General features: G+C 43.9%; 1 protein-coding gene across 1 annotated transcript; it reads right to left on the bottom strand.

The window, feature by feature from the left end:
• Positions 1-100: 100 nt before the first annotated feature.
• Positions 101-21,723, bottom strand: SLC3A1 (solute carrier family 3 member 1). The gene is made up of 11 exons (XM_040611656.1): positions 21,577-21,723; positions 16,085-16,569; positions 14,688-14,867; positions 13,531-13,685; positions 12,359-12,484; positions 8,999-9,118; positions 7,873-7,997; positions 6,374-6,572; positions 5,430-5,576; positions 2,872-2,988; positions 101-2,054 (listed from the first exon to the last, which is right to left on the bottom strand). The coding sequence occupies exons 2-11, from the start codon at positions 16,506-16,508 to the stop codon at positions 1,614-1,616; spliced, it is 2,034 nt and encodes a 677-aa protein (XP_040467590.1). The 5' UTR covers positions 16,509-16,569; positions 21,577-21,723; the 3' UTR covers positions 101-1,613.
• Positions 21,724-25,641: the final 3,918 nt, after the last annotated feature.

Consider the following 25,641-nt stretch of genomic DNA (forward strand, 5'->3'; position numbering starts at 1 on the left):
GTCAAATTTTTGTTTATATGAAAAGTGCACAGCTCTTCCAGAGTATCTCTCCTCCCTGCTTTGTGGGCATAAGCAGGCAGGCAATTCAGAGACAAAGTTGGGTGTGGCATTGCTTTATAAGCATACAAGCTAAGAGCTGACTTTCTCCCCTGCCAGATACTACAGAAGTAGCCACCTGCATTAATCAATTTGTTCAGCACAGTTCTGTTCACATAAGCAAGTGGTGCAGCACCGTACAAGCAGAGGTGAAGCACAACAGAAATGTGTAAGGCCTAACCTGTGAAGTACATGCACGTTGTACAAGCAGCCTTTCCAGTCTTAAGACCTCTCTTCCAAGACCACATTTTACACAAGGCAGTAAAACTCCCAAGAAGTGTTTGATTTAAAAGTCTCACTAGGTTCTTCTAAAACTAATTCCCATACATAGGTGCTGATGACTATTGCTCTTCCTAGTTAAAGAGTAGCCACTGATCATATGGTGGGATTGAACAACCTGCAAAGAAGAAATGGAGTCTCAAGAATAGGAATTTTAGCTGCACTCTTTCATCTGAGTAGATTCAAAATATTGCAATTACCTTAACTGCATGGTAATCTTAAAGAGGAGGTGCCAGAGTCCCTCTGGAAGACAAGACAAATGCCCCAGAAGGAGATGCCAGTCTTTCCAGAGGATAAAACAAAAAGAATGGCCCTACTACACAGCAGCCTGATTCAGAGCTTAGCTGACCTCTGAGCAAGGCATGAACCTGCTACACATTGCTTATTAAGACAGATGCATGGTGAACGCACCTAGGGCCAGTAACTGGTACAAGCAGTTGGTAGAAAATACCCTGCGTGTCTATAAGGTCCTCAAACTGAAACAGAGTTCCCCACAATACCCCCACGTCCAAAACAGATGCTACCAAGTTAAATGCTTATCCTGCCTGTGTGTCACATAAGCCACTGTAGATGCACCAAATGCAAACCAAAATGTTCTTACTCTGAACTGAGGTATGCACACCTCACCCTCAACCTTATGGTAGAAAAAGAAAGAACAGAATGCAAACGTATTCTGACTCAGTAGGGGCAGAATCAATTGGAAATGCATTCCTAGCATCGAGCCAGACGTATTTGCTATATTTTGTTCTTTCCCTTATTAACTCTGAGGGTAATCATACTTGTTAGAGTATGAGCCATCACAGCTTTACATGCTAGTCTTGCTTGCTTTCACCTATTTTAAAAAATACAAGGCCACCCTTCAGAATAAGTTTCACAAATCTACAGACTTTTAAAAAGCTACTACGAACTGCTACAGGCTTTCTACTCCACAGGAGTTCTTAATGACGAGCAACTGTAAGGGGCAGCACCCAGGAAGCAACTGTTCTCTTTCCTCACACTTAAAACAAGTTTTTTAGGACAGGTTTACTTTTCTTCTCCACAGACCCTAAGGGGCAGCATATATATACTTACATTGCCAATATAGGTGCGAGACAATTGGGTATCTGTTTTATTTTTCAGAATGTTTATTTTGTACACAAAGTTTTAAAAGCCAAAGAAGACTGACAATTGTTAGCATTTCCCTGAAAGCAACGCTTTCTAAATTAACACAAAAGCTTGGTTGGGTTCTACTCCTGCACTTAACAGTTCACATAGAGTAAATTGAAAGCACTGGAATAACAAGCTTTTTCTGCCACAAAACAATTTCCCTCAAAAGCTTCCATAGTATGAACAGGCTTTGCTGTTTTATATTCGAGGACCAGACCTTCTCCTGTTTCAGTTTTAATTTGTTCGGTATTGATAGCTTTACCAACATTGCTAAAATTAGTACTTAGTCTTATAACAGCTTCAGATGGAAGGTTAGGAACTATAGCTTTCAGGTCTATTGTTGATTGCTGCCCAAAATTGAGAACCATCATAAACACTCTGTCTAACCCATCCAATTCCCTCACGTACACAAAAACATTACTGTCATTCCAGATATAGCACATCCACCCCCGATGAATGGGGAGCTCGTTGTTGCGAAGTGAAGTTAGCTCTTTGTACAGATTCAGGGTTGAGTTGGACCAGGTCATCTGGATCTGCAACAGTCAGCATTAACACCGTCATTTCTTTGCAATGAATGTAGAAAACACTTCTTATCTCTCACACCCACACAGTCTGCTAAGACAACATCTATTAGAATTCTGTTTTGACAATTATCTCTCTTCAAGTTTGTCTGCAAATTCCACTGAAAACCTGCTTTTTCTCCTGTACTTCCTTGGCATTTGTGGAGTGGCAGAGACAGAGGTTATTAGGCATGACAATTTCCCCAGCGCTAATGCTATTTCTTCCTCCCACAATGTCCTTATGGAACCATATATTCAGGAAAAAGCCACAACCATTCAAAGCTTGATACAGAATTTTTTTCATTGAGTCTCATCTACTGAAGTCACAGGGTTTGCTTTGTGTTTTATATTTTTCATATCTTAGATTTATTTCTTTCTGTCTTCAGTTCTGGACAGTACTGTAGATCAGCAGAATTTGTGATTCACTGTTCTACTTATGTTAGAGATGTTCTGTGTTAAGTCCTTGTTACAGGGCCAGTGCTTTCTATACTAATTGAAATGAAGAAAAAAAAGTCAGACCTCAATTTAATGTTAAAATGATTAAAAGGATGTTAAAGAGCCAAATTGCCACATCTACATCATAATTGCAGTTGTGCTGCTGAAATGAATATAGATGAAAGTAGGCTTCTTGCTGGTGCAAGGATTTCCTTTTCTAATAAAATTTACGAGGATTCAGTGCTTTTTCTTCCCTTGAGTTTGTTCTTACTGCCAATTCCCACTAAGAAGTTAGAGCAAAGTAGACATATTAAAATATTTTTAGACTATTAGTTTGTCACACACAGATACCTACCTCAACATTTACACTGTGGTAGTCAGAGTGGAGGGGTAACCAGCTACTGTTGCCTTCAGTAAAACCAGCATTAACTCTGCCATCCCACTGCATAGGGGATTTCTCTGGAAAGGTCGCCTAGAAAATTAAGTGGTGATTAGTATATTAAAAAGTTATCCCTTGAACAACATGTTCTCACATCTTCCAAACGATCATCACTCCAGTACTGCTTTCTTTGGTTTAAGTTAAAACTTAGTAAGGAGGCTGTAATCCTGCTCCAAATCTGAAGAGAAAGTAAGAATCAAGACAGTTCCTGAAACAGACTGGATGGTCTCATGGGTATGGCATCACTGGGTAAAACACAGAATTCCCAGATGACTTTGTTGGAGTTGTTTCCATTTGCAACAGATGGCTGGATAAAAGTTTACTAGTGACAGCTAGGAAATTCTGATAAATATCTAGACATGCAGTGAGTGGATAGATGAGGTAATGAGAAGAGATGCTGTTAAAATAACAGTAAACAACTAGTGAACGCTATTCAGTGTCTGTTCTTTTATAACCATCACACATTTCACCTTAAAACTTTTCAAGCTTACATTTGCAAGAGGTACAACTTGGACAGGACTGTCTGTTAGAAAGATAAAATTATTTCCGAGTGCAAAAACTTTATTGAAAACCAGCTTTTAGCTGATTAAAAAGTGTCAACGTAGAGTCTGAAGTTCTCATTTGAAGAATTCAGAAGAATTCTGAAAAAGCTTCCTCATTGTTATTGAAGAGCTGCCAAAAGAACTGACACTTAAATTTAATGATATAAGAGGGCATAAAATATTTTGCACATACTTTGAGTGTTTGTTTTCCATTAAAACTGTTTTTCATATAAAGGGCACTTTCAATACAATCTGTCAGAATAGCAGCTCAACAAAAGAAATTGTCACTTTGCTTTGTGACATTATAAGTAACGGGTTTCTCCTTTTAGCATGCTCTGAAAAGCAGAGGGAAAAAAAATTTCTAAGTTTTCAACACTGGTAACTCTCCCTTTCATCTTTACCTCTCTTAGCTTCTCCTGAAGCATTTCAGATGCTGGGGCTAAAAACTATACCCTGAGCAAATACTCTCCATCTTTCCAAGACACCCATTAATCAGGGAATCTTCCTCTCCAGATTGAGTGAAGAGTGGCTTTGCATTGTTACAAAGCCGTGAGCCGCAGGGTAGCCACTAAAAGAGAGTAAACCCTGAGGAGCCAAGGGCAAGCCACTTCTCTGAAGAGTATCATTCTGTCAGCAGTAATCAGCAGCGGTATGAAAATGAAGGAGATATTTTGACCTAGGTGTTTCTCAGAAGAAATGAGATTTCCTTTTAAATCGGAGAATCATTTCCTCACACCTGAATCAGCCAAACCTGGCAATGATCCCGTGCTGCTTCAAGTACCTCTTTCCCTTGACACAAAGCTAGCCAACACCACCGGTAACATCATCAGAGGCTGTCTCACTCCCTAACAGAGGCTTTCCACAGGGAAACCAGCATCTGCCATAGGACCGTGCACGGTGCTCAAATATGGTCATGAAAGGCAGTGCTGAGCTGTTCCCTTTTGGGCAGGATCTTTGCCAGTCATGGCCACACGTCTTGGACAACAAGACACAACAGAAGTCAGGTGTGATCACAGAAGAGACAAGAAATTACGGGGGCTGAACGTGAAAGCTTTGAAGGTACAGAGGTCAGCACTGCAAAACGCACACTTTGTTTAATCCCTTAACCCTGAACAAACTTCTGAAAATGTCTGTAATCTAACAAACATCCTGTCGTGTGTTACTTCTAGCTACGATCAAGTGAGCTAGGCGCCTGGTTCCCAGGCTCGGGTATCTAAATCCTTTATAGAAAGGGATCTAAAAGACGGACCAAAAACCCCTGCATGACAAGCAAAAGCCACTTCTGCTTGCCACCAGGCAATGCCAAGCAGGACTGGTCTGTACACCCACCCCTTTCCAGAGATCCCTTCTTCAGAGCTTGGGCACACTGTGGAGGGCTGTGGCTTAGGCATGTGCCTTTGCACAGTCAGAGGAAGCGGTCTGCAGGAGATGTGACTGTGGCTACGGTTTCTCTTAAACCCTGCTTTCCTTTAAATAGCAGCCAAGAAATAATGGACTTTGACACAGCAATTAGGGTACCACTGTGGGAGGAAGGAGATAATGACCCGGTTCCCCTCGCCGTGGATGACTGCCACACACCTCTCCTAACCACCAGCCCAGGCCCAGTGTTGGCACTTGCTGCCCTTTCTACTGAAGCGAAGCAAAGCGACACCGCTGCAAACCATGCAAGACTGATTTGGCAGAGGACAGAAATCAGGGACCATGGCTGCAGTCTAGCAGTTTAGATACACAGCAAGGTCTTGTTTCTGGTCTCTGGCCTGGCCATTTCCACATGCCGTCCGATGGTTTTGCCATGGGGAACACAGAAAACCATGTCAACAGTGAGAAGAGAAAGACTGAGTTCGGTTAACAGAACAAAAGTTCTAATTTTGAAAGTTCTGTTGCTTGGAACTAAACAAGAACAAGACCAGAGTTTCTATACTCTTCACTTACATTTTCTGAGGCAATGTTCTCCATACCTATTTCTTCGCCATAGTAAGTTACAGGAGTACCAGGGAGGGTTAAAAGCAGCATGTTCATAACATTGACATACTCCTTCCCAATCCGAGATGAAATCCGGGCAGCATTAGGGCTTCCAACCTGAACAAAATATCATTCTCTTAAACACATCTTATAAAATTCCATGCATATGTGAAATTGATTAAGAAATTTAACAAGGCAGTAGCTGTTTTGGTATTTTTTGTATTTCCCCTCCAGCCTTGTAAGGGCAATTATCTTTTTTATCTTGGTGCCAGTACAAACTTCTGCCGCGAAAGATTTAGCACACAGAAGCCCTGCCAGCAGCGACGACGCAGAAGAGCCGAGAGATAACAAATAACAACTCTCCACGTTAGAGTCCCTTTAGATTTCTGACATTTTCTCTGCTGTGTGAAGGTGGTACTTGTTTTGAAAAGATCTTTTGCACATCCCAAACATGCTTCCTAGCAAAGACCAGCAAGGTTTTAAGTTAACTGCCCTCAGCTGCCTGCTCTGTTCTTCCCCGGCCCTAGGAGGTTTCCGGAATCCATTGCAATGAGTCAGTTTATGGCCAAAGATAATTGTACCAAGCCCATCCTCACTGGTGGTTTAGTCCAACACCCTGTGCTACATGGGAGACACCGAGGGAGAGACATGATCATCAGTACCCTTCTGTCACCCTTGCACGGGGAGTGTGACTTATCAAAGGGCAGGACAGCCAGCCGGCGCCAACAACTGGCCACAGCAGCTGAGAATTTTGCGTAGAGATCTGCTGCAGCTCAGCCATGGGCTCAGGCTGCTGCTGATCCCACTGACATCAGTGGCGGGAGGGGCGTCTGTGTGGTGGTCTGTCATTGTAAGAGGAACTATCACCTATAGGGACAAGCCTTTCCTATATAAGGTTGGCCTAGAACCCTTACCGCCCAGTTTGGCCACTTTCCTGCAGGCATGTTCTTCATCCACAAGTTGACAGCTTCAGAAATACTGTTGCCCGATAGATTTTTCATATTAATTAGGTTGAAATTGAAGGGAAAATCTGCTTCTTGGATAAAAGTTGTTCCATAATACATCATTGTTGCTTCAATGTCTTCCTTTCCATCACCATCAGAACCCATAAATCTACAAAGTACACAAATACCTTTTTTGGCTCATTCTTGGTTTGCACAGAGCAGAAGGAAGCTAGGAATGGTGTTGGACACACATACAGAATAATACAGTATTAAGAATTACATCCTCGTCCCCATCAAAAACAATTAATACAGAAAAACCAATATTTTGTAAAGCAGACAAGGATAAATACTCAGAAATTTCTGGAGAGAAGTCTACAAGAGTCAATGCAAGTATCTGACTGAAGTTATCTTTCTGAATCCACATCCACACACGTCATTCCAGCAATTTCTGTACTTTCCTTTACAGAAAAGGACCTGGGGGTCCCCCAAGCTGAAGAAGAGCCAGCAATGTGCCCTTGCAGCCACGGTGGCTAATGGCATCCTGGGCTGCGTTAAGCTGGCTGTGTTGCCAGCTGATGAAGGAAGGTGATCCTTCCCCTCCACTCAGCACTGGTGAGGCCACATCTAGAGTACTGTGTCCACCTGGAGTACTGTTCTGGGCTCCCCAGTACAACAGAGACATGGAACATTCTGGAGAGGATCCAGCAAAAGGCCACTAAGACCGTTAAGGGACTGCAGCATCTCTCCTATGGGGAAAGGCTGAGAGAGGTGGGACTGCTGCGTCTGGAGAAGTCTCAGGGGCATCTCATATGTAAACACATGAAGGGAGGGTGCAAAAACGACACAGCCAAGTTCTTCTCAGCGGTGCCCAGTGCCAGGACCAGGGGCAACGGGCACAAACTGAAACACAGGAGGTTCCCTCTGAACATCAGGAAACTCCTTTTCACTGTGAGGGTGATTGAGCCACAGGTTTTCCGGGGAGGTTGTGGAGTCTCCATTCTTGGCCATGCTCAAAAGCCGGCTGGCAAACCCCTGAGCAACCGGCTCTAGGTGGTACTGATGAGGGCCGGGGGGGGACCAGATCACCTCCTCGGGTCCCTTCCCAACTCAGCCATTCTGTGATTTTAACAACCTCTGACCATGTGTCTGACGTTCCCTGCGCTGTTAATACTATACAATAAATCAGCCACAGGGCTGGTTAACATCAGTGTCTCTGTGATCCACACGGCTGCCCGCCCTGCTTGCTCTCCTACAGCCTGCAGGTACAGCACAGCTGCTGGGGCCACTTCATCTCCTTTCCCTCGTCCATTAGGGGAGAGATAGCACAGCCTACGCACCACCGTCTGCATTTGCGGAAGAAAACTTTTTATTGCATATTATGTTATTAAACACACCCCACCCCCATTTCATTGTTAGCAAGAGGGTTACAAATATTAGAGAAAAAAATCACTAGCTGTAATAATAATTACCTGTATCGGCCAGGTTCACTGCTGAACTGATTCATGGTTTGACGGAAGCTGCGGATGATATCATGCATACCCACCTGCGTGGTCGTGTAGTCATGGTAGAGCTGCGAATAGGCTGTGATACTCTCCTTAAAGGAGGATACAATATTTCCCATTAGTTCAGCAATATTTTAATTTCACAACTCTCCAAATTCTTCCCAGCCTTTCCCGATGAGACAATGCACCAGCCCAGATAAATTTTAAGTGAAATGAGTTAAGCATACCGACGCTAACGGCACAGAGCCGAACTGCACTTAGGAAACTACGGATAATGACAGCAGAGGGCTGATTAGTTTGGATTTCAGGAGGGAGAGTCTACCGGCAGCACTGCCCGGCCAAGCCCACCTGCAGCAGCGAGCACAGCAGGTGCTGCGGCCACACGCCAGGCTGGAAAGATGGACAATGCTGTTGTGGGAACTTACAAAGGCAACAATACTTGCAGAGCTCACCGGTTTTATGCAATCCCCAGCACCACAGGGGAACAGTGTCTTAGTGCTGGCACTATCTGGGAACATCACCAAGTTCACTACCTCAACAAAAGCAAATAGCATAAATAACAGGGTGCATGCTTCTGAATGTGTCTGGCCACCTTGCACTGTGACATGCTGCCAGTATGAGGCTGGTTTTGTTTTAATCTAATTCCTACTAGCAATGTCAAAGAAATATGTGCTGTGGCTGCTACAGAACCCCAAGCAGGCAAGAGCTCTGAGCTTACCTCCTGTAGCGGGCTCCCCAAAGACAACCAATCAACTATTACAGTCTTTTTAGAATATAAATTGAAAAGCAAATTATTTTAAACAGAAAATTCAGAGCAACAGCGTCAGAACAGAAATAACAAAGTGTATATGGACAATTCACCCACCCACAGCACTCCTGCCTGCAGGTACCTCGCTGACCTACACCCCAGCGCTCGGGCTCCTTCCTCGTGTGTGTGCTCCTGCAGAGCCCGGGAGCCACCTGCCTGCCATGGGACACAGCTGACCTGGTCTTCCCAACGCCACAATTAAGATCCAAAAGAGTAAAAACATGCATTCTCTTGCCCCAGCAGGAAATAAAGGAAGAAAGGGCAAAGACAGAAAATATACGTTACTGGATTCTGGGACTTGTTCACTTGAGGTTCATCTCGGAGATGCGTTGCTTCTAAAAGAAATTTAACAGCGCTGAAACTAAATCCATCAATTCCTTTGCCGAGCCAAAATTTGATAATATCCTAGACAAAGGTAAAAATTGGAAAGTCCAAGTGAGCTCACCCCTTTCAAAATAGTATATGCTTAAAAAGAAAAGTAAACCTATTAGGAGGTATTAATATGTAAGATTTTATTTTTTGATTTCTACTTCAAATTTTACTAGAAGTTAAAGGGAATCACATTAATCTAAGGTCAAACAAAGATCTATATAAAGCATCTCTTACGCTTTCATCCAGGATAAAAAAAGAAAAACTGGTCTGTAACTTCTCTCGTAATTCACGAGACCAAAGGCAGGGCATGCCTTGCTAAAACCTGTTTCTAATCCCATCTATCAAAACAATCGGGCTCTTGCGAAGTGCTGCTGTTGGTGAACACCCAACCTGGCTGCACACGGTGAGAACACATTGGCTCAAATATGCAGGAATATGTTGTTCTGCACAGACCTTGGGCCACTGATTTTCTTTTTATACAACACAACTCTTAAAATGTTTGTTCTCTCTTATTTGACTGACGTGAAATTTCTTATTTTCAGGCTTATTTGTTGATTTGCAGGAACATGAACAAATCATTATCCAAGTTAACTGCTATCGATTTGCAATTTCACTATGAAATTCAGAGGTTAGTCACTACCAGCAAAATTACATCCTACTTCAGTAGCTGTTATATTACTACAGTTTAAATTGTTGTAGTTTTAACAAACAACTCTAAAGTTCAGTCCCTCTGGAGCGGTTTCTGCAAATGTTCTTTTACACCAGATACTTTTCTTCATCTGAGGACAAAATTATTTTTTTTCCGCGACAGCTATTGAATTGCCTTTTTTAAAAAATGTCTGAAGTACATTTGCCTGAATCGGCTGGAGTAGAACCAGCCCACACTCAGGCTTTAGAGATTCTTGTTTGGCAAATAAAGACTCCTCCTTGCTGAGCTGTACTTTCTCATTGAGCCATTCTTAAAACAGCAGCCCTTGATATGGTGTCTGACCAATACCGCATGCACCAAAAATTAAATTAATGCTTATGCATGTGCTCATCACAAAAAACAAGGCCAGGTACCAGCAATGCAAACATCAAGCACTGATGCACCACTCACCGAGACTGATCTACTTTTATTTATGTAAGAAAGCTGCAACATGCTGGCTGCTAACTTTCATTGCTCTTGCATGCCCTGTGGCTAAACCAAAGGTCTGACCTTCTCTAGAAGAGCCTGTTTGCTTCCTGCTCGGTCCTCCAAACCTTCTGAAACAGGATTTTGAATTAAAATACTAGACAAAGATTATCCTTTAACATGCTGGAGCAAGTAACAATGTTCCTAAGCATTTACCAAAGTTTGGTGCTACCAGGATACACTAGTTTTATTTCTCTGCACAGGAAATGCAGCATCTCTTTGCTGCTGGAGCTTCAGCAATGTTTCAGGTACCATTAAAAAAAACTAGCCAAGACCACTGAAAAGTAGGCGTAATGCTAGGAGAAAAGGTGCAAGTGGCAAGACATGGCATTAAGGGAAGCATCAAGGCTCAGAGAGGTTACTAGTGGAGTTCTTCAAGGATCAGTCTCGAGAGCGGTCTCATTTCACACTTCAGTTAACAAGCATCACCAGAAATGTTTTGTTTCTTTGTGCATATGCAGTACCCAGGGTGAGGGGAGAAGCCCCGCAGAGACAGTGATACCATCACAGCAAAACTGGGCAGCTGTGAAGCTCTGCCAAAGAAATGCACCAAAATTCAGCAGTACAAAGTAGCGAACGCTTTAAGGACTAAATCAAAACAGGAAGTAGCCGTACTACTCGATGGGGTATAACTTGGGGTGTGTGTGTGTGTGTGTGGAAGCAGCAATTGTCAGACTCCCCATGTTCAGGGCCACTTCCCCGTATTTTAATGAATTACACATCATCTGCTGGGAAGAGACATGATGCAGACAGGAATGAGGTCTCAGCAGAGTACCAGCACCTTGCCTTGGTGAAGCACTCTCTCTGTGAAGCTGTCCATCTGTCTCTCCCCTGTAAAGTCATCAGAGATGCAGACAGATCGAAACTCACTATCTCCCCTTTATCCACAAGCCCAGGCATTCCTCCATTCAAATCAGCATCACCTCACTTTCCCGAAAATGCAGACATCTCTTTGCTAAAGCAAGGTGTGTCTCCAGGTTTGACTGGCTAATTAACAGCCCTTCTATCAACAGAGATAAAACCTTCTCTCCACTTGAGTGATTCAGCTCTTTCAGCAACAGGCTTCAGTGCAAGAGCAGCTCTATGTTTGATGTCAATCTTTCCCTTCATCATTGTCCTTCATGCAACAGCCCAAAGCACCAAGTACTTTCACCCTCGGCTCTTGATGGAGACTAAGGATGAAAGCAGTTAACTGCTCCCAGACAGCGGGTATGTTGGATTGTTTGAGTGCTAGCACCAGCTTCAAAGCAAGTAGTAACAGCAATCTTGGGACACAGGTGGAGAAGTACCTGTGCCATTGTACAAGATTCTGCTCAGATATCTTTTCCATTCAATTTGTTTAATTCTGCATTTGAGAAAAACCTGAGGCTGGAAGCGCTGTGAGGAGCAAGTAGCAGCTAAACAAAGGGATGGAGAGTCTCACTTCAGGGAAGACTTGAGAGCCCACCCCATTTAATCTATCTTAACAAAAGCTGAAGGGAGGTGTTGTCAGAGCTGTAAAACAAACAAGCATAAACAAGGGTGGGAAAAGCTATTTCAGCCGAAAGTTTGATTCATAGAGCATAAACAGTTTGCCAGTAAAGTTAGGCTGAAAAGTAGAGTGCTCCTGAAGCATCAAAGCAATTTTAAGATAGCCTTTAGTGGGAACAGAAACGGAAAGGGAGCTCACTTTAAAGTGCACCAGCCTGTTCCAAAACTTCATCAAGGTCTTGCCAGGCACTTGTGAGAGCAGGTGACACTTAAGCCAGCAAAAAAAGCAATAGTCACACCTCCTTAAAACCAGAGGACTGCAACACCACCCGCTGCCAGTACTTCCACTCAAGGACAATTTTATTTGGGGTTTTTGTTTCGGTTGCTTGTTTGCTTTTATATTAAAAAGACTTGAAACTCCGATGCTGGAAGCAGTACAGCGTAAAGCTTGAATTTTGCTTATAAACTTAATGTTTGTCTAGACACCTTTTTGTTTCCATTGTTTACATACGTGGCAATCCTTGAATTGCTTCCAACTAGATTGTAAATTGTGTATCACAAACAATCAGGGAAATTAAGTGTAGAAAGAGCTGTTTTGCTGTTGGCACAGCAGCGGGTTACGTACTTACATGGATTTCTTGTTGGACAGCAAGGTTGTGAAAATTTAAGTCTGGCTGTTCTTTCCCAAACTGATGATAATAACATTGCTTTCTCACATCATCAAACTGCCAACTGGAATTTCCAAAGACACTGACCTGCTCATAGAAGGGAAGGGAATAATCAGAACTAATTTAACAAACATTTACTCCTATGCATACTTTAAGATGTGGTGCATTACAAGCATGTAGTAAAGCACAAAATGCTTGACCAGTGGACTAAATTTTGAGTAAATTTTGGTACTTATGTTTTACATTTCCCTCCCACTTGTTGCTCTCCCTTTAGTTGTGCTTCGCCGCATGTATTTCTTGTTCAGTGTTCCGGGTTTGTTTTTTTGGTGTTTTTTTCTTTTCTTTAAGTAGATTTTCACTGGGAATTATTCAGACTAGAGGAGCAAGCATGGGTGGGAACATTTTTCTTGGGATTGTTTTTCCTAAAACTTATTAAAAATAGCTTTAGTTAACTGAAAGCTTTCTGCAATCTGGTATTCTCCCTTTGAAGCGCTAACACCAGTCAGCCTGTTAAAATGTTAACTTTACCATAATCTCTGTAATAAGAAATTCCAAAAGCTAAGACAGCTCTTAAAGACTTGAAGTCTAGAGAAAAAAATTCACTAGTAGGTAAAAAATATTAATTCCACCTTGAGTTTCTAGAATATACAAGTTCCTAATCATGCACCATCAGTTCAAATCTCAAATAAATATATTTGAAATAGGTAACACCTGGCCTGAACACCTTCCAGAAAAAGAAAAAAGCCAAGGACATGCTGTTTTGTTTCCCTCCCCACCAGTTATCATTTCAGAGGAGCGGAGATGAAGTTTCAGGAGCAGAGTGCCCAGACACAGAAGGCGGCACACGTGAACAACCTGTGCACAGCTATCCCCTTTTGTGTTTAACAAGTGAAGATTTATCGCTGAGGTAAAGAAAAGTAAATTTTAAAATTTTCTTTGACCTAGGAACTCCTCCTCCACCCCGAGGTCGTTTAAATCTTAACCTGCACTAGCTCGTTTAGTAACACCAGTTTGTAGCTCGCAACAGTCATTTCTAGCCCAGCGTGCGCTGGAACAGTTCTGTTACGGTGGCTTTTGCTATGTGGCAGTCTGCAGCCAGCCTGGGGTTAGCACGTGTCCCTTCCCGTGTTTACCCAGTTGTTCGGAGGAGCGACCGCTCCAGCAGCCTGCGTGCAGTCCCGCCAGACGTAGTAGTCCGTGTACTTCCCGGTCCGATTGCGGCTCAGCTGAAACCATCGGTGTTTGTCACTTGTGTGGTTTGGTATTAAATCCATTATCAACTTAAGCCCTTAAAAATCAAACCATAAAACCCCCCAAACGTTAAGTTTAAGACAAAGTTCACATTTTTTCTTAATGCAGTATCAGAAGAGTTTGGGCTTCTTCCATGCCAGAGGTCTAGCAACGGAGAGGGGCAAAAAACCCACAAAAAGCCCCAGACTACCAGCACAGACTAAGCGGAGTCTGCAAGTAGCTGCAACGTGTCTTGTTAGTGCTGATCCCCCCAGCCCACTGCTGGGGAGGGAAAAAATCAGAACGGATCTCTGCTGTTAGGAACCACTTCCACTAACGCTGACTTCAACATCTGCCTCCCAGCTCCCAGGTGGGAAGGGCACTTCACCCGTCTGGCATCAGTGAACACACATTCTCCCTCACCCTTCCCAAAGCCTGGACATTTTTTGAAATCCTAAACATTTTCGGGACCGGCAAACCGTTTCCCACCCAGCCTGGCAACTGTTAGGGGAAAGGCTTGAGCAAGCATTTGGTCTAAGGCATACAGGCTCCAACCGAGGATGCAGGCGCAGGAAGGGAGCGTGTGTTCCCTCCCAGCCCTGTAACTGTTTTCCTGCTTTCTTCAGAAAGCAGCCGGACACAAAATTCAGCCAGAAACAACTCTGCCTTGATCCCCCAGGCCATTGGCACCCGCACCGTACACACCAGGGGGCACAGCCGGTACCTCAGCCCGCCACCCATGACCATCCTCAGAGGGGACCATGCCTTGCAGAGGACGTGCGGCCGCCCCACAGGGCTCCTGCAGCTCCCCGCCCCCCCCCCCCCCCCCCCCTGCTCCCAGCGCTATCCCGGACCCAAGGGCAGGGCAGGGCAGTCACGGCAGAGCTAACACGTACCCTTCACCGGCACCTCCACCTGCTTCTGCTCCATGCCACCGGGGGGGAGTTGCCAGATTCAAATACTGAAATCTCAGATCATAACCTAGCACTACCAGGTACATCTGTATAATATAAGCGAACATCTTTTTAACGGAGTTATTTTGCTTGGAGTTGCAGCTTACCTCTGTCATGAATGGCTGCAAGCAGATTCTCAAAATCTTTCATTGATCCAAACATGGGATCAATATCATAGAAGTCTTCAGCTCCATATCCAAGGTCTTTTAAGGGAGACTTGTAGAAAGAGGTGATCCAGATGGTTTTTATATTCAAATACGCAATATGGTCCAGTTTTTCTTGGATACCTGTTTAAAAGAAAAGGGTATCATCTCTTTAGGAAAGACAAAATATTTTTGTTGAAATAAGTTTGCCATGGGCTTTCAGTCAAAGACAGTACACAGGTCCCTCCGATACACAACCGTCCCGTTTTCACTGATGTCAGGTAGCAGGGCAGTCTACGTTTCTTCAGGGACAGCATAAGATCACAGCACATAAACCATTTGAAGCCACTTTTACAAGGAAGATAAAGCAGAAATTTAAAAAATCAGATTAAAACGAATTTCTATTCTGTATTACAGAACTATTTACAATTTCATTTAATAAATCTAACAATCACTCCTAAAAACAAGCTCCTATGTTTTTCTAGGATGCAGCAACAGCGTTGCTTTCCCATTTCAAGGAATATCAATTAATCCTCAGACCACCCAAGGGGAAGCAGATTTTTAATGCAAAAATGACAGGGTTTCCCAGCCCTAGGAAAAGTCTCTTACAGGTTTTTTTTTCCTGCTGTTTTCTGTAAAGGACACACTCCAATTTTCCCTAGTATTTTTAAAGCCAAGTCTTTCCCATCTTCCTGACGTGTTACTACTGGCACGCAACTACAGAAACAGTTTCTTCTCGTCACTTGCCGGTCGAGTACGTAATACTAGCGCTTCTGGTTTAGAAATGTGTTGTCCCTGTGGTGCTGAGCCTTCCCTTTCTGAAACTTAGCCTCAGCTCAGCTGCCGGCAAGTGGCATTGCCTCGGTATCAGGTACCCCTCCTCAGCGCACTCAGAGCTCAAAAACACCTGGACCATGAACAAAAAGTAACGCATCATCCTCTCCTCTTTGTCATTTTTATTTTCCCTCACTATCGTTATGGAAAGGCAGCCAACCTAACACGACAAAGTGCTCTGCACCACCCATCCTCTGGAGTGACCTCAGTTTTGTGGAAACTTTGCTCTGCCAGCAGCCTTGCTGCTGCTTGCTGTCAGCCCTGCTTCCAAACGTCCGTGCTAACCCCAACCTCAGACCCAGCGACTTGAGCAAGCGACCCCTAGATTATTATTTTTTTTCAGGACAATGGGAGTTGCCATTAATAACTGGTCAGGGAACTTCCCTTCTCCATTAGGGTGGCTTTGGACAGTATGGTGATTGGTGATTTATATATATATATATATATATATATACACACACATGTACACACAGAGACAACTGCCACACAGCTCTGCAAATACCTGGAAGGAATGGAAATTCACCCACCTTTCAGATCCCCATTCCCGTCCATGTTGCTGTCCTTGAAGGATCGAGGATAGATCTGATAAATTGGACTAGCCTGCCACCAGTCAAGGCACTTTGGAGAAAGCGCAATAATCGCAATTGTAGCCCCCACAAGCACCATGGCAGCAGCAATTACAAGCCAGAAGAGAATCTCCCTGGTGACTCTGTAACGGGCTTGGCTGGAGAACTTCAGCAGAACTTCCTTTGGCATCCCCGCATAGGGCTTTAGCACTGGCTCCTCTGCAGCTGCTGGGGCCACATCAACAGTGTAGGTTTTTGGCATTTCTTGGCTACTGGTATCCGTCTCCTTGTCATCAAGAGCCTCATTTTGAACAAATCCGTTGTTCTCCACACCCCTCTTCTCACTCAGCTCCATAGACAAGCTCTTGGTTTCCTCCTCGACCATTTCACTTCACAGGTCTTATCCTGGAAACTCCGTCCACAGCAGGGAAGCGTTGCCAACACACCTTTGTTCAGTGAAACAAGAAGCAGCAGAATTAGCATCTGGGTTTATAATCAATCCTGAGCAACTGGTCAAAGTTCAGAAAGAGACAAGAAGGGCAAAGTGCTCCTGCTCTTCTGCGAAATAGGCATCTTCAGCAAGATAACAAGACGCTACCAGAAAGAGCAGTCTTCCAGGTAAGTGAGTTTATTGCTCGTACCAGTCAAGCAGTTGCTTGCTGTTGCTCCCTCCAGTATACCAAACTTCTATTCCTTTTGACTGTAGGGGAAAATCTCGGGGCTTTAACAACTGAAAGGTTTAGTAAACGTGCAGCTTCCCAGAATGGTGGTGGGCTCCCCTGCCTGAAGCAGTCTGAGCATTAACGAGCCATTTAACACGGGCAGCACGGGAATGAGGTGTTGATAACTTCTGGCCCAAAACTAACTAAGAAAAGATACAAAGGCTGGCTGTGCTTTGTTTTTCTAAGCTGTGAGAAACAAAACTCTCCAAACTAACCTAAACCAGCCCACCCACAACCTTAAGCAGTAGGAAGGCACATACCGATCCCGTGATTCACAGCATGTGACAGGTTGCTACACCCAGAGCTGTCCCTGGGTCTGGACAGGATAGCTCTCTCCAGGCACAAGCAAGACTCAAGAGGGAAAAACCTACTGGCCACTACTAAAATATCTGCTGGGGTTTTTTTTAAACTTGTTTAAGGTGAGGTGACATTTCCCTTCTCTCTCTTTACCCCCTGTCTACTGCTCCAGGCAGGAGAAAGCTTTGCCCAAAGTCAGCACAAGCACGCACAGGTTCACACACGTGTGCCCCAAGCCCCAGCTGCCCTGGAGCCAGCGAGCCCACATCAGCCAAGGCATCCCCTCCAGCCCCTGCCCTCTACCCAGGCACACCAGAGGAAACACAAAGCAACACGTGTTTGCCAAGGAGCTGCCTTATCACATGTAAAAACAGACACCTGCCCATGACCACAGGGTCAGGGTCCCAAGGAAACTCCCACGGGCAAACAGCAGTGGAGAAAAGGTTGGGCTTGCCCTCATAAAAGTATTTGTTATGTTTGCCTGAAACCATGAAAGAAATTTACAAGCTAATGACTGAAAAAATTCCAGCATGCAATATTCCAATGATTCAAAAATGTGCTATTTATTCAGTAGCTGAGCTAAGAAGTGGTCTCTGTCGGGTTTAATTCTTTTCTTCCCCTTCCTCACAGTAGTGCCTGGCAGCAACCTTGGCCTGTGCAAAGTCAGGTGGTTGCGGGAGCATTTGAGATAATGGCAGTAGTTTCAGTGCCTGTAGCTCAGTATTGCTGGGAAACTCAGAAGTGGGAAGTTATTTGAAGTCGTCTCCCATCTAATGAGTCTACAGCCTTAATATCATCGTTATCTGTAAGCTGTAAATTTTCCAGGCAGGCACAGCACGCTCAGGGCACAAGGTTGTATTCAGTACAATGCTAACCCCCCATTTCAAGTGTTTCATTTCAATTATTTCGTTTCTGATTAAAATAGGAAATGCGTAAATACAGAAAAAAATTTTAGATTGCATCACGCACACCTCAAGACCTTAGTACTCCCCACCTTGCTTTTTGCCCAGATTGAGGTTTAAACGTGCCCGTGGCCTCCTGCACTGCCCAAACGCTCCTTCAAGCACCCAAGTGCCGCAGAAAGCAAAGCGAGTCAGAGGCAAGAGCAAAGGACAACCAACGTGCTGCCGCCTGCCAGGGACACGTGGGTCAGCCCAGCCAGGGGGACTCGGGACAGCTGGGCACACAGAGACATCTCAGAGCTGGGGCCGGGAGAGTCCACAACCAGGCTGACAGCACCCCCAGTTGTGGGTTGCTGGGTTTTGTTTGTTGGGCGGGTTTTTGCAATTGTTTGTTTTGCCTTTTTCCCGCCCCCCTCTCCTAAACTATAAACATGCTTCTAAATTTTGGAGTTGCCACAATACCGAATCAGAGCTGAGAATACAGATCTCTCTCTAAAAATATATATTCTGTGCCTTTTTTTGTTATATTTACGTACACACACCTCCAGCAATGTATCTGACACTCCAAAAACCTCAACACTCACAAGAACAAAGCCAAGTCTCTCAGACCACAACACTGCAAGACCAACACCTGTAAGAAAAGCTCAGCTCCTGCTGCGATATTAAGAGGTGAACAGTACCTAGATGTCAAAGAAGAATCTTCACTGACAAAAAGTCAATTAGGAGCTACCCTGACAAGCAGATAGTTATCCGAGTAGCTATGTTTACTTATTTGCTTTTTGTTTATTTTTAAAAACTGTTTCCAGCCATAGCATCACATCCAACAGGGCCAGCCACCACCCTGCTCATTCCAAGTCCTTCCTCCCAGGCTAACAGGAACTGGGAACAACCTTGCATTTGCAGAAAATACAAAGAATGTATTCATGGTAGAAGACAACTGCATAACCAAACAGCAAAGCATTAACAGGGACGTCTTAATCAGATTTTGGTGCTTCTCTGTCCTTTCTCCCTTCCTCTCTGTAACGTTGTGCCTGCCAGGTGGGGCGGCACAGCCAGGCCAGCCGTGCTGTCAGGCTGCTCAGTACCATGTCGTGACTGCATCACGCAGAGCTTGCAAGTCACCGTTGGCACCTCTTTTGAAGAATGCAGCCCAGGTGTGAGGATCTTCACATCTCTCATTTTGCAGCATGGGCATACAAATGACAGAAGGCAGATGTTGGAGCATTTACGTATTCGAGACACAGATCAGCACTTCTGCAAGCCCCAGAAAGCATCCCTGGCACAGTACTGGGACACAGGCATGGAATGTAGCACAACAAGTAGCTGCTCAATAAGCAATACTACAGGGCCATGGCTGAAGTTGCAGTTCTGTGTCTAATTCACCAGCATTTGGTGCTAACCTAATCTACTCTTATCCCTGGCTGCTTGCTCCTTCCTTGCGTCACCTCCTGCCTTGTGCCAGGTGAAGCATTTAGGCAACTAACTGCACAGTGAACCAGATCGGGAAACAGATTTGGCTGAAAAAAAAAAAATTCTTCAGACAGTTCTATTCCTAATTGGCCTGGTCCCCATGAGAGCACACCAGCGCTTCAGCCAGCCCCACAGAGGGAGGAGGATGGGGACAGACGGGGAGAGAGACCAGGGTACAAGGCACAAGCCCTTGATCGAGCAGCTCTTCAGTCAAGTTATAGCCTTTGTGTCTCACACTCGTTTTAGTATGTCCCTTACAGAAAGTCCTACCATTTCACTTCCAGGAGTAGAAAGCAGTTCAGCTTCACACCCACAAACATCACTAGAATCAAAGATGGGGAGAGGGTTGCAATTCTAACAGCTTACCCCTAATCACGCATGAAATTGTGGAGGATCAGGGACTTAACCCCACTCCACCCAAGTACTACATCGCCACTACCCAAAACACCGTTGAAACTCTGGTTCCGAGGGAGTATTTCAGCACCTGCCCCCCCAGACACCCCCCTTCTTTAATCCAGTAAACTTAACAGTGATAACTGCCTGCATGGACATGTGCGCTTGATCGAAAGGTAGAGGGAGGTTACCCCGCGTACACATGCTTCTTACAGCTGACAAAGGCCAACTTGGTATGTTGGGAGGCAGAAGCTGCCACCGCTCTCCATGGGCGTGGGAAGCCATTACTTCCCTCTTATCCGAACATCTTGCGGGAGCACAGCGGCCAGCACCTGCTCTGCCAGCCCTACTGTACGGGAACCCTGTCTTCAAAAGAGCCCCCTGTGTCCCAGTGTAATCCCTAAGTAACTTTAAAGGCTTATTAATACCTTAAGTAGGACGAATCGTGTGTTAATTGCCAAGCATCTGGCTGAAAAGAGTAGGATTATGCTGCTGTGGTAGATGCACGGAGCGCGCAGGTGAGTCCTTGGGCCCAACCTTCCCCGGCTGGCTACAGGGTTTAAGGTACAGGGACACGTTCTATTTTAAGGTTAAAACAGAACATAAGCCATCCTGGAAACTACCAAGTAGCTGTCCTAGTGAACATACTGGTTTCAGAGTCGGACTGGCCGCGTTTACAGCCAGGCTTCAATTGGATTTCAGATCAAGTCCACATTGCTACGTAAGAAGAGCTGAAGCACAAGCAGGTACCAGCGTGTGGGCTGGACATCTGCACCCTGAACACTAAAATTTCTCCTAGGAAACCTGAAGGTAAAATACAACCGAGAAGCTTAAAATAGGCCTGGACAATCAATACCAGAGACCCTGGAGAACAAGCTCAAGAACTGGTACCTCCCTCCTGTATGTTTTTCCTCACTGACTAAAAAATAAAACCACGCAGGTGTTTCGGTTTTATTACAGACTTTATTTCTCTCTCCTCAGCTCGAGGAGTTGCTCACCTTAAAATTATTTGATAAAGGGAAACCGCAAACTTCGTCTTAAGAGAGGCAGATCACCAACAATGCCCGCTGAGCTTAAACTTTTTGCTTTAAAAACCCATTTCATGTACGCAGGCATTATGCTCTGGCTTTCTCTCAAGCAGTTCTGAAACGGTTCCCTCCTGAGCAATTCTACAGTTTAGCAGGAGTAACTAGCCAATGCGACTGTGTTAGCAGAATCCACTGAAAAGCATAAAATAGTAAAGAAAAGACTTCAAATCCTGTGCCAGTTACTCTGTTTACCTCAGGGTTAGATAGGGAAACAAAACCAGTCGGTATGTGGGCGGTAATAGCTGCTATCTCCATACAGAGTGCCATGGTTATTTCTGCAAGATGGAGGGGTTAATTTCCACAAGTGTTTCTTATATATAATTATTTAGATGTACTGGCTGACTAAGTAGCCTGCCATTTGATGCTATACAAATGCCAAGTAGCTTGCCAGTTACTCGATACCACATGTATTACACCAAAAACCATACAGAGGGGTGATTAAGTACCCTAACGTGCTAAGTGTAGGAAGAAGTTTATTGTTAAAAAGTTCTCCGGCTTAACGCTTTTTCATTAAACGGTTTGTTACCGCTGGAATTGGTCTGACGATGCACTTCGCCTCTAAAAATAACCTCGTTACTTACAGAATCGGGGCCAGCTTTACACCCGTGTAAAGAGGCACACGCTGCGGTTGTCAGTTTTTCCTTCGTGGCTGCCCCCAGCGCGATGGATAGCCTGGCCTTTAACGCTGCGTTTCGTTCAGCGCTAAGACAGTCCTCCCAGACAGTCCTCCCAGACAGTCGTCCCTCGGCGCGGAGGGGCTGGCAGGAGAGCCACGGGCCCCAGGAACCAGTCTCCGATGCGATGCCTTTTACCCCAGGCATCCCCGAGAGCACGGGAGGTTTCTGCCGCCAGCCTGAAGTCCTGGGGGGTGGCAAAATGGAATTGCGTGGGACACTGTGACACTGTTTGGGATTTTTTTTTTTTTTTTTATGTTTTAATGCTCTTAGTCCACTAATGGACTACGTGATTAAAGGTTAATGGCGTTATAAGCGCTGTAATTAGCTACTGCTTGGCTCATGTAATGTTTCAGGGGAAGCAGGCACCTAGCCCCTGCCCCCCGCGGGTGATCAGCATGGCTGGCCTCCCCCACTACTTCTCATGGAAACAATTATCCTCTAATTCTTGCCGTTATCATAGCTCCAAGAGCAGCAGCACGCAGAGCTGACTCCTTGTGGGTGCCCTCCCCCTACAGAGGGTCAATCACTATCCTGTCACACATGCATAGGAAGTTATCTCAGCTCCAGGTTTTTGTCCCTCCGGGAGGAAGCTCGCTCACATCACTCGGATCACACACCCCCATTCCCCCACCCCGAGGATATTTCAGGCAAGTCTCTGTCCATCATGTGAGGCACACTCTCACAGCTCTCGTGCTTTCAGCTCTGCCACGCTATCTAGGCGTCCGCAGCACCAAGTACAGTGGGACCCTAATCCACCCACAACAGAACTAGTCTGCGTTTCAAAGACAGATCTTCTAAATATATGAGTACTGGAGGCTGAACAGAAAGACAGCTGTATAACATCTTTAAATCAGCAATAACACAAGACCCATTTTGCACTTATTTTTCTACTTTCTCTAAATTTCATCCAAAAGCTTTTATTTAATGCAATTCAAAGCACAGGGAGCTACTGAGACCATAGCAGAAGTTACAGCTACAAGACAGCACTTTTCAATCAGTATCCACGACAAAGTAGACCGAGAAGTTGTTGTGAAGCACCACACTTAAAATAACCTCACACATTGTTTGCATTAGCAGAGTATTTCCTACAGCTATATCTTTCCAAATTAAATGCAGATTTAGGAGAGCTAGAAATAGTATCTTGGTTTGATTTCACACATTCTCTGCTCTCAACACGTAAGCGTTATTATTATTTTAAACACACTAGAAAAATAGATGTGCTTTACAAACCCAGACCAAAATCTTTATTGCACCATCAAACTTAGATGTGTTTATGAACTGAAAATGACCATTGGATAAAAGATCAAAAAAAGAAAAATCTGAGGACATTCTCCAGTTTCTCTTAAGGGCAGCAAATGAAATACTATAGATTAATGTCAAAGATTAAGCAGACACCTACCTGTCTGCATGCAAGTAACCTGCCAAACCAAAACCAACATTGACAGAATGAATTTGAGGAGGATGGTGTTAAAAAAGTTTCCTTACAAAAATAATGGGAAGTATCTTTTCATTAATGCAACCAGACTTTAACATGTACATATTTAGTTCAAAGTTTTCAACTAACCTCTAAATATAGGATGTTTACTAAACTATATGTTCACCTCGCCCAAAAACGTAGCTAAAATACATCGATGGGGAGAGGCGCGTTCTTACCACAGTTTCTTTTTTAAAAATACAGTTCAGATTTTTCAAGAAGTTAGTATTTTTACAAGGAATATAACTTACCCAAACATTTTTGTGTAGCCTTTCTAAGTTATGGACACTAACTCCTGAAAGTAGCGTTTTATCTCACAAGACACAGAATTTTCATTCTATGAATTTGTCCAATATCTTTCACTTAAGCTTTGCAGCTCTTCCAAAATGATAAAAGCAGATCCCATTTCGTCTGACATAACCTTGCATAGAAGTCCTTTGAAAAATACTTGTTTGAAAACACCCTGTAACCACTCCCCAAGAGAATCCAGAAGCCACCCGAAAAAGGCCAGAAAAAACAGTATTTTTGTATTTACAGGCCAGATGAACTTCCAAGATGATCACTTTGCTAAGTTTTAAAAGCAGGTGCTGATGCAATCACTAGTTAATGCCAATTCACAGTCCAGGAAAGCTTTTTCTGTTGCAAATTCCTAGTCAATCTGCATGTAGACAAATCAGGACAGAAGCAGGAAACACTCATCAGTGAAGTCCTCAGTAATCCCAATCAGTCTTTAAACCTAGACATCACAGCAAAGGAGAGCTTCAAAAATATTTTTGAAGAAAGAAAAATAAGGTATTTCGGGGTACATGACCTTGCAGACATTAAAAATGAAGTACAGCAGCACCGATTAAGCATGTAACAAAGTGCATGGTGGACATTACAGATGACCTGGAGGAGGAGCTAAACACAAAAAGGAGGTGCAGTCATGCTAAAATGCAAATGCTACTTGCCTTTTGATTAGCAGAGAAGCAGCTAGTTGGGAATATAAAACGGTACAAGCAAACCACAGGGCAGCCAGGTCTGTACAGCAACAGTCTGAATAAACATGAGTAGGACAAGATCAGATCGGCACACAGAGAAAGGGCTTACAAAGATGCACGAGACCCCGGGAGGAGTTTCAGCTGCACGAACTACATACTTACCTGGATTATACTGCAAGAGTTCAGTGACCTGGGTTCGTTCCTGTGATTTTTGTCAAACCGCTTTCACCTCTGGGAGCATCCCATGCAGCTGCTCAGCTGCAGCAGTGAAGCTACCACCCTCCGACTTCATTTTTATTTTAAAGCTAAAAAACAACTATAAAAAGCTAAAAGCAACATACCTTCGACAGACAATCCTTAAATCCATAATCTGCTTTTTAACTTAATGAAATTCAAATACTTGAAAGCTAAAACCGCTTGGCACTCTAGCTTTTTTTGCCAGAATAGACCTGATACCTAACGTTAGGCAGCACTGGGTTTTGCTGTATCTTCCAGAACTAAAAATTGCCCACTAAAGCTTGGCTCAGTGCTGTAACTAATCTTGAGTTCCTATTGATTTTGGTTTCCATTGCAAATCTCTAAAGTGCCAAAGAAAAATGATTACATTTCTGGGGCTAATTTTGCCTATAAGATTTAAGCAGGTGATTACGGCTGACAGTATAAGAAAGCTCACAGATGAAGCGATTGACTTAACCCCACTTTGTAGATGACACCAAGGAGCTACCCAGCACTGTTAGCCTGTGATGTGCTAAAAGAATTGGCATTTTACCTGTTTCAAGTGTATAGTTTGTTTTGATTTGGGTGTTGATTGGGGTGGTTTTTTTGTTGTTGTTGTTAACTCTTTCACCTGAATAGCAACATCAGCATCAGATGCACCTAAGGGCCATGACAAGGATGAATATTTTGGCCAAGTCCTAGAACGGTTTGTATGCAGGCTCAAATAAGCACATGAAGATCGTGAAGAACATGAAGCACATGAAGTGAAAGTCTATTAAGAGGAGACTTTTATTGTCGTTAACATTTCATATGAGCCTTTTGAGAAGATCAGGATGACACCACTTACATTTGTATCCATTTCTTTATTCCCTATTCCATTAAACATGTTAATGAGGAACAGTTAAAACAAACCTTTATTTTGCTCAAGATTATCAGAGAGCAGATCTGAGAACTGACAGGGACTACTTTGTGTCTGTTACAGGAGAAGTCATAAAAATGAAAAGAATCAAGCTGAATTTGATGACTCGGAAAGGCCAGAGATGGAAGAGATACCCAATCATTGTTCTATAGAACTATCTTTATGTTAGTTACAGGATGGCAATACAATTAAGATAATTTTTTTTTTAATAAAAAACACGTTAATTGACAAGTTATGGCAAATACGTGAACAAATTTTATCAAACATTCAGACTTCCCACGCTAAGAACACAAAATTAACAAGCATAGTTATTTTTTTCCAGGCTGCTGAAATCTGAACAGTATTTTCATTAAACTAAAAACATTATTAGAATTTGGAAC

This window comes from Falco naumanni, chromosome 12 (genome assembly GCF_017639655.2).
Source record: "Falco naumanni isolate bFalNau1 chromosome 12, bFalNau1.pat, whole genome shotgun sequence".
NCBI lineage: Eukaryota > Metazoa > Chordata > Aves > Falconiformes > Falconidae > Falco > Falco naumanni.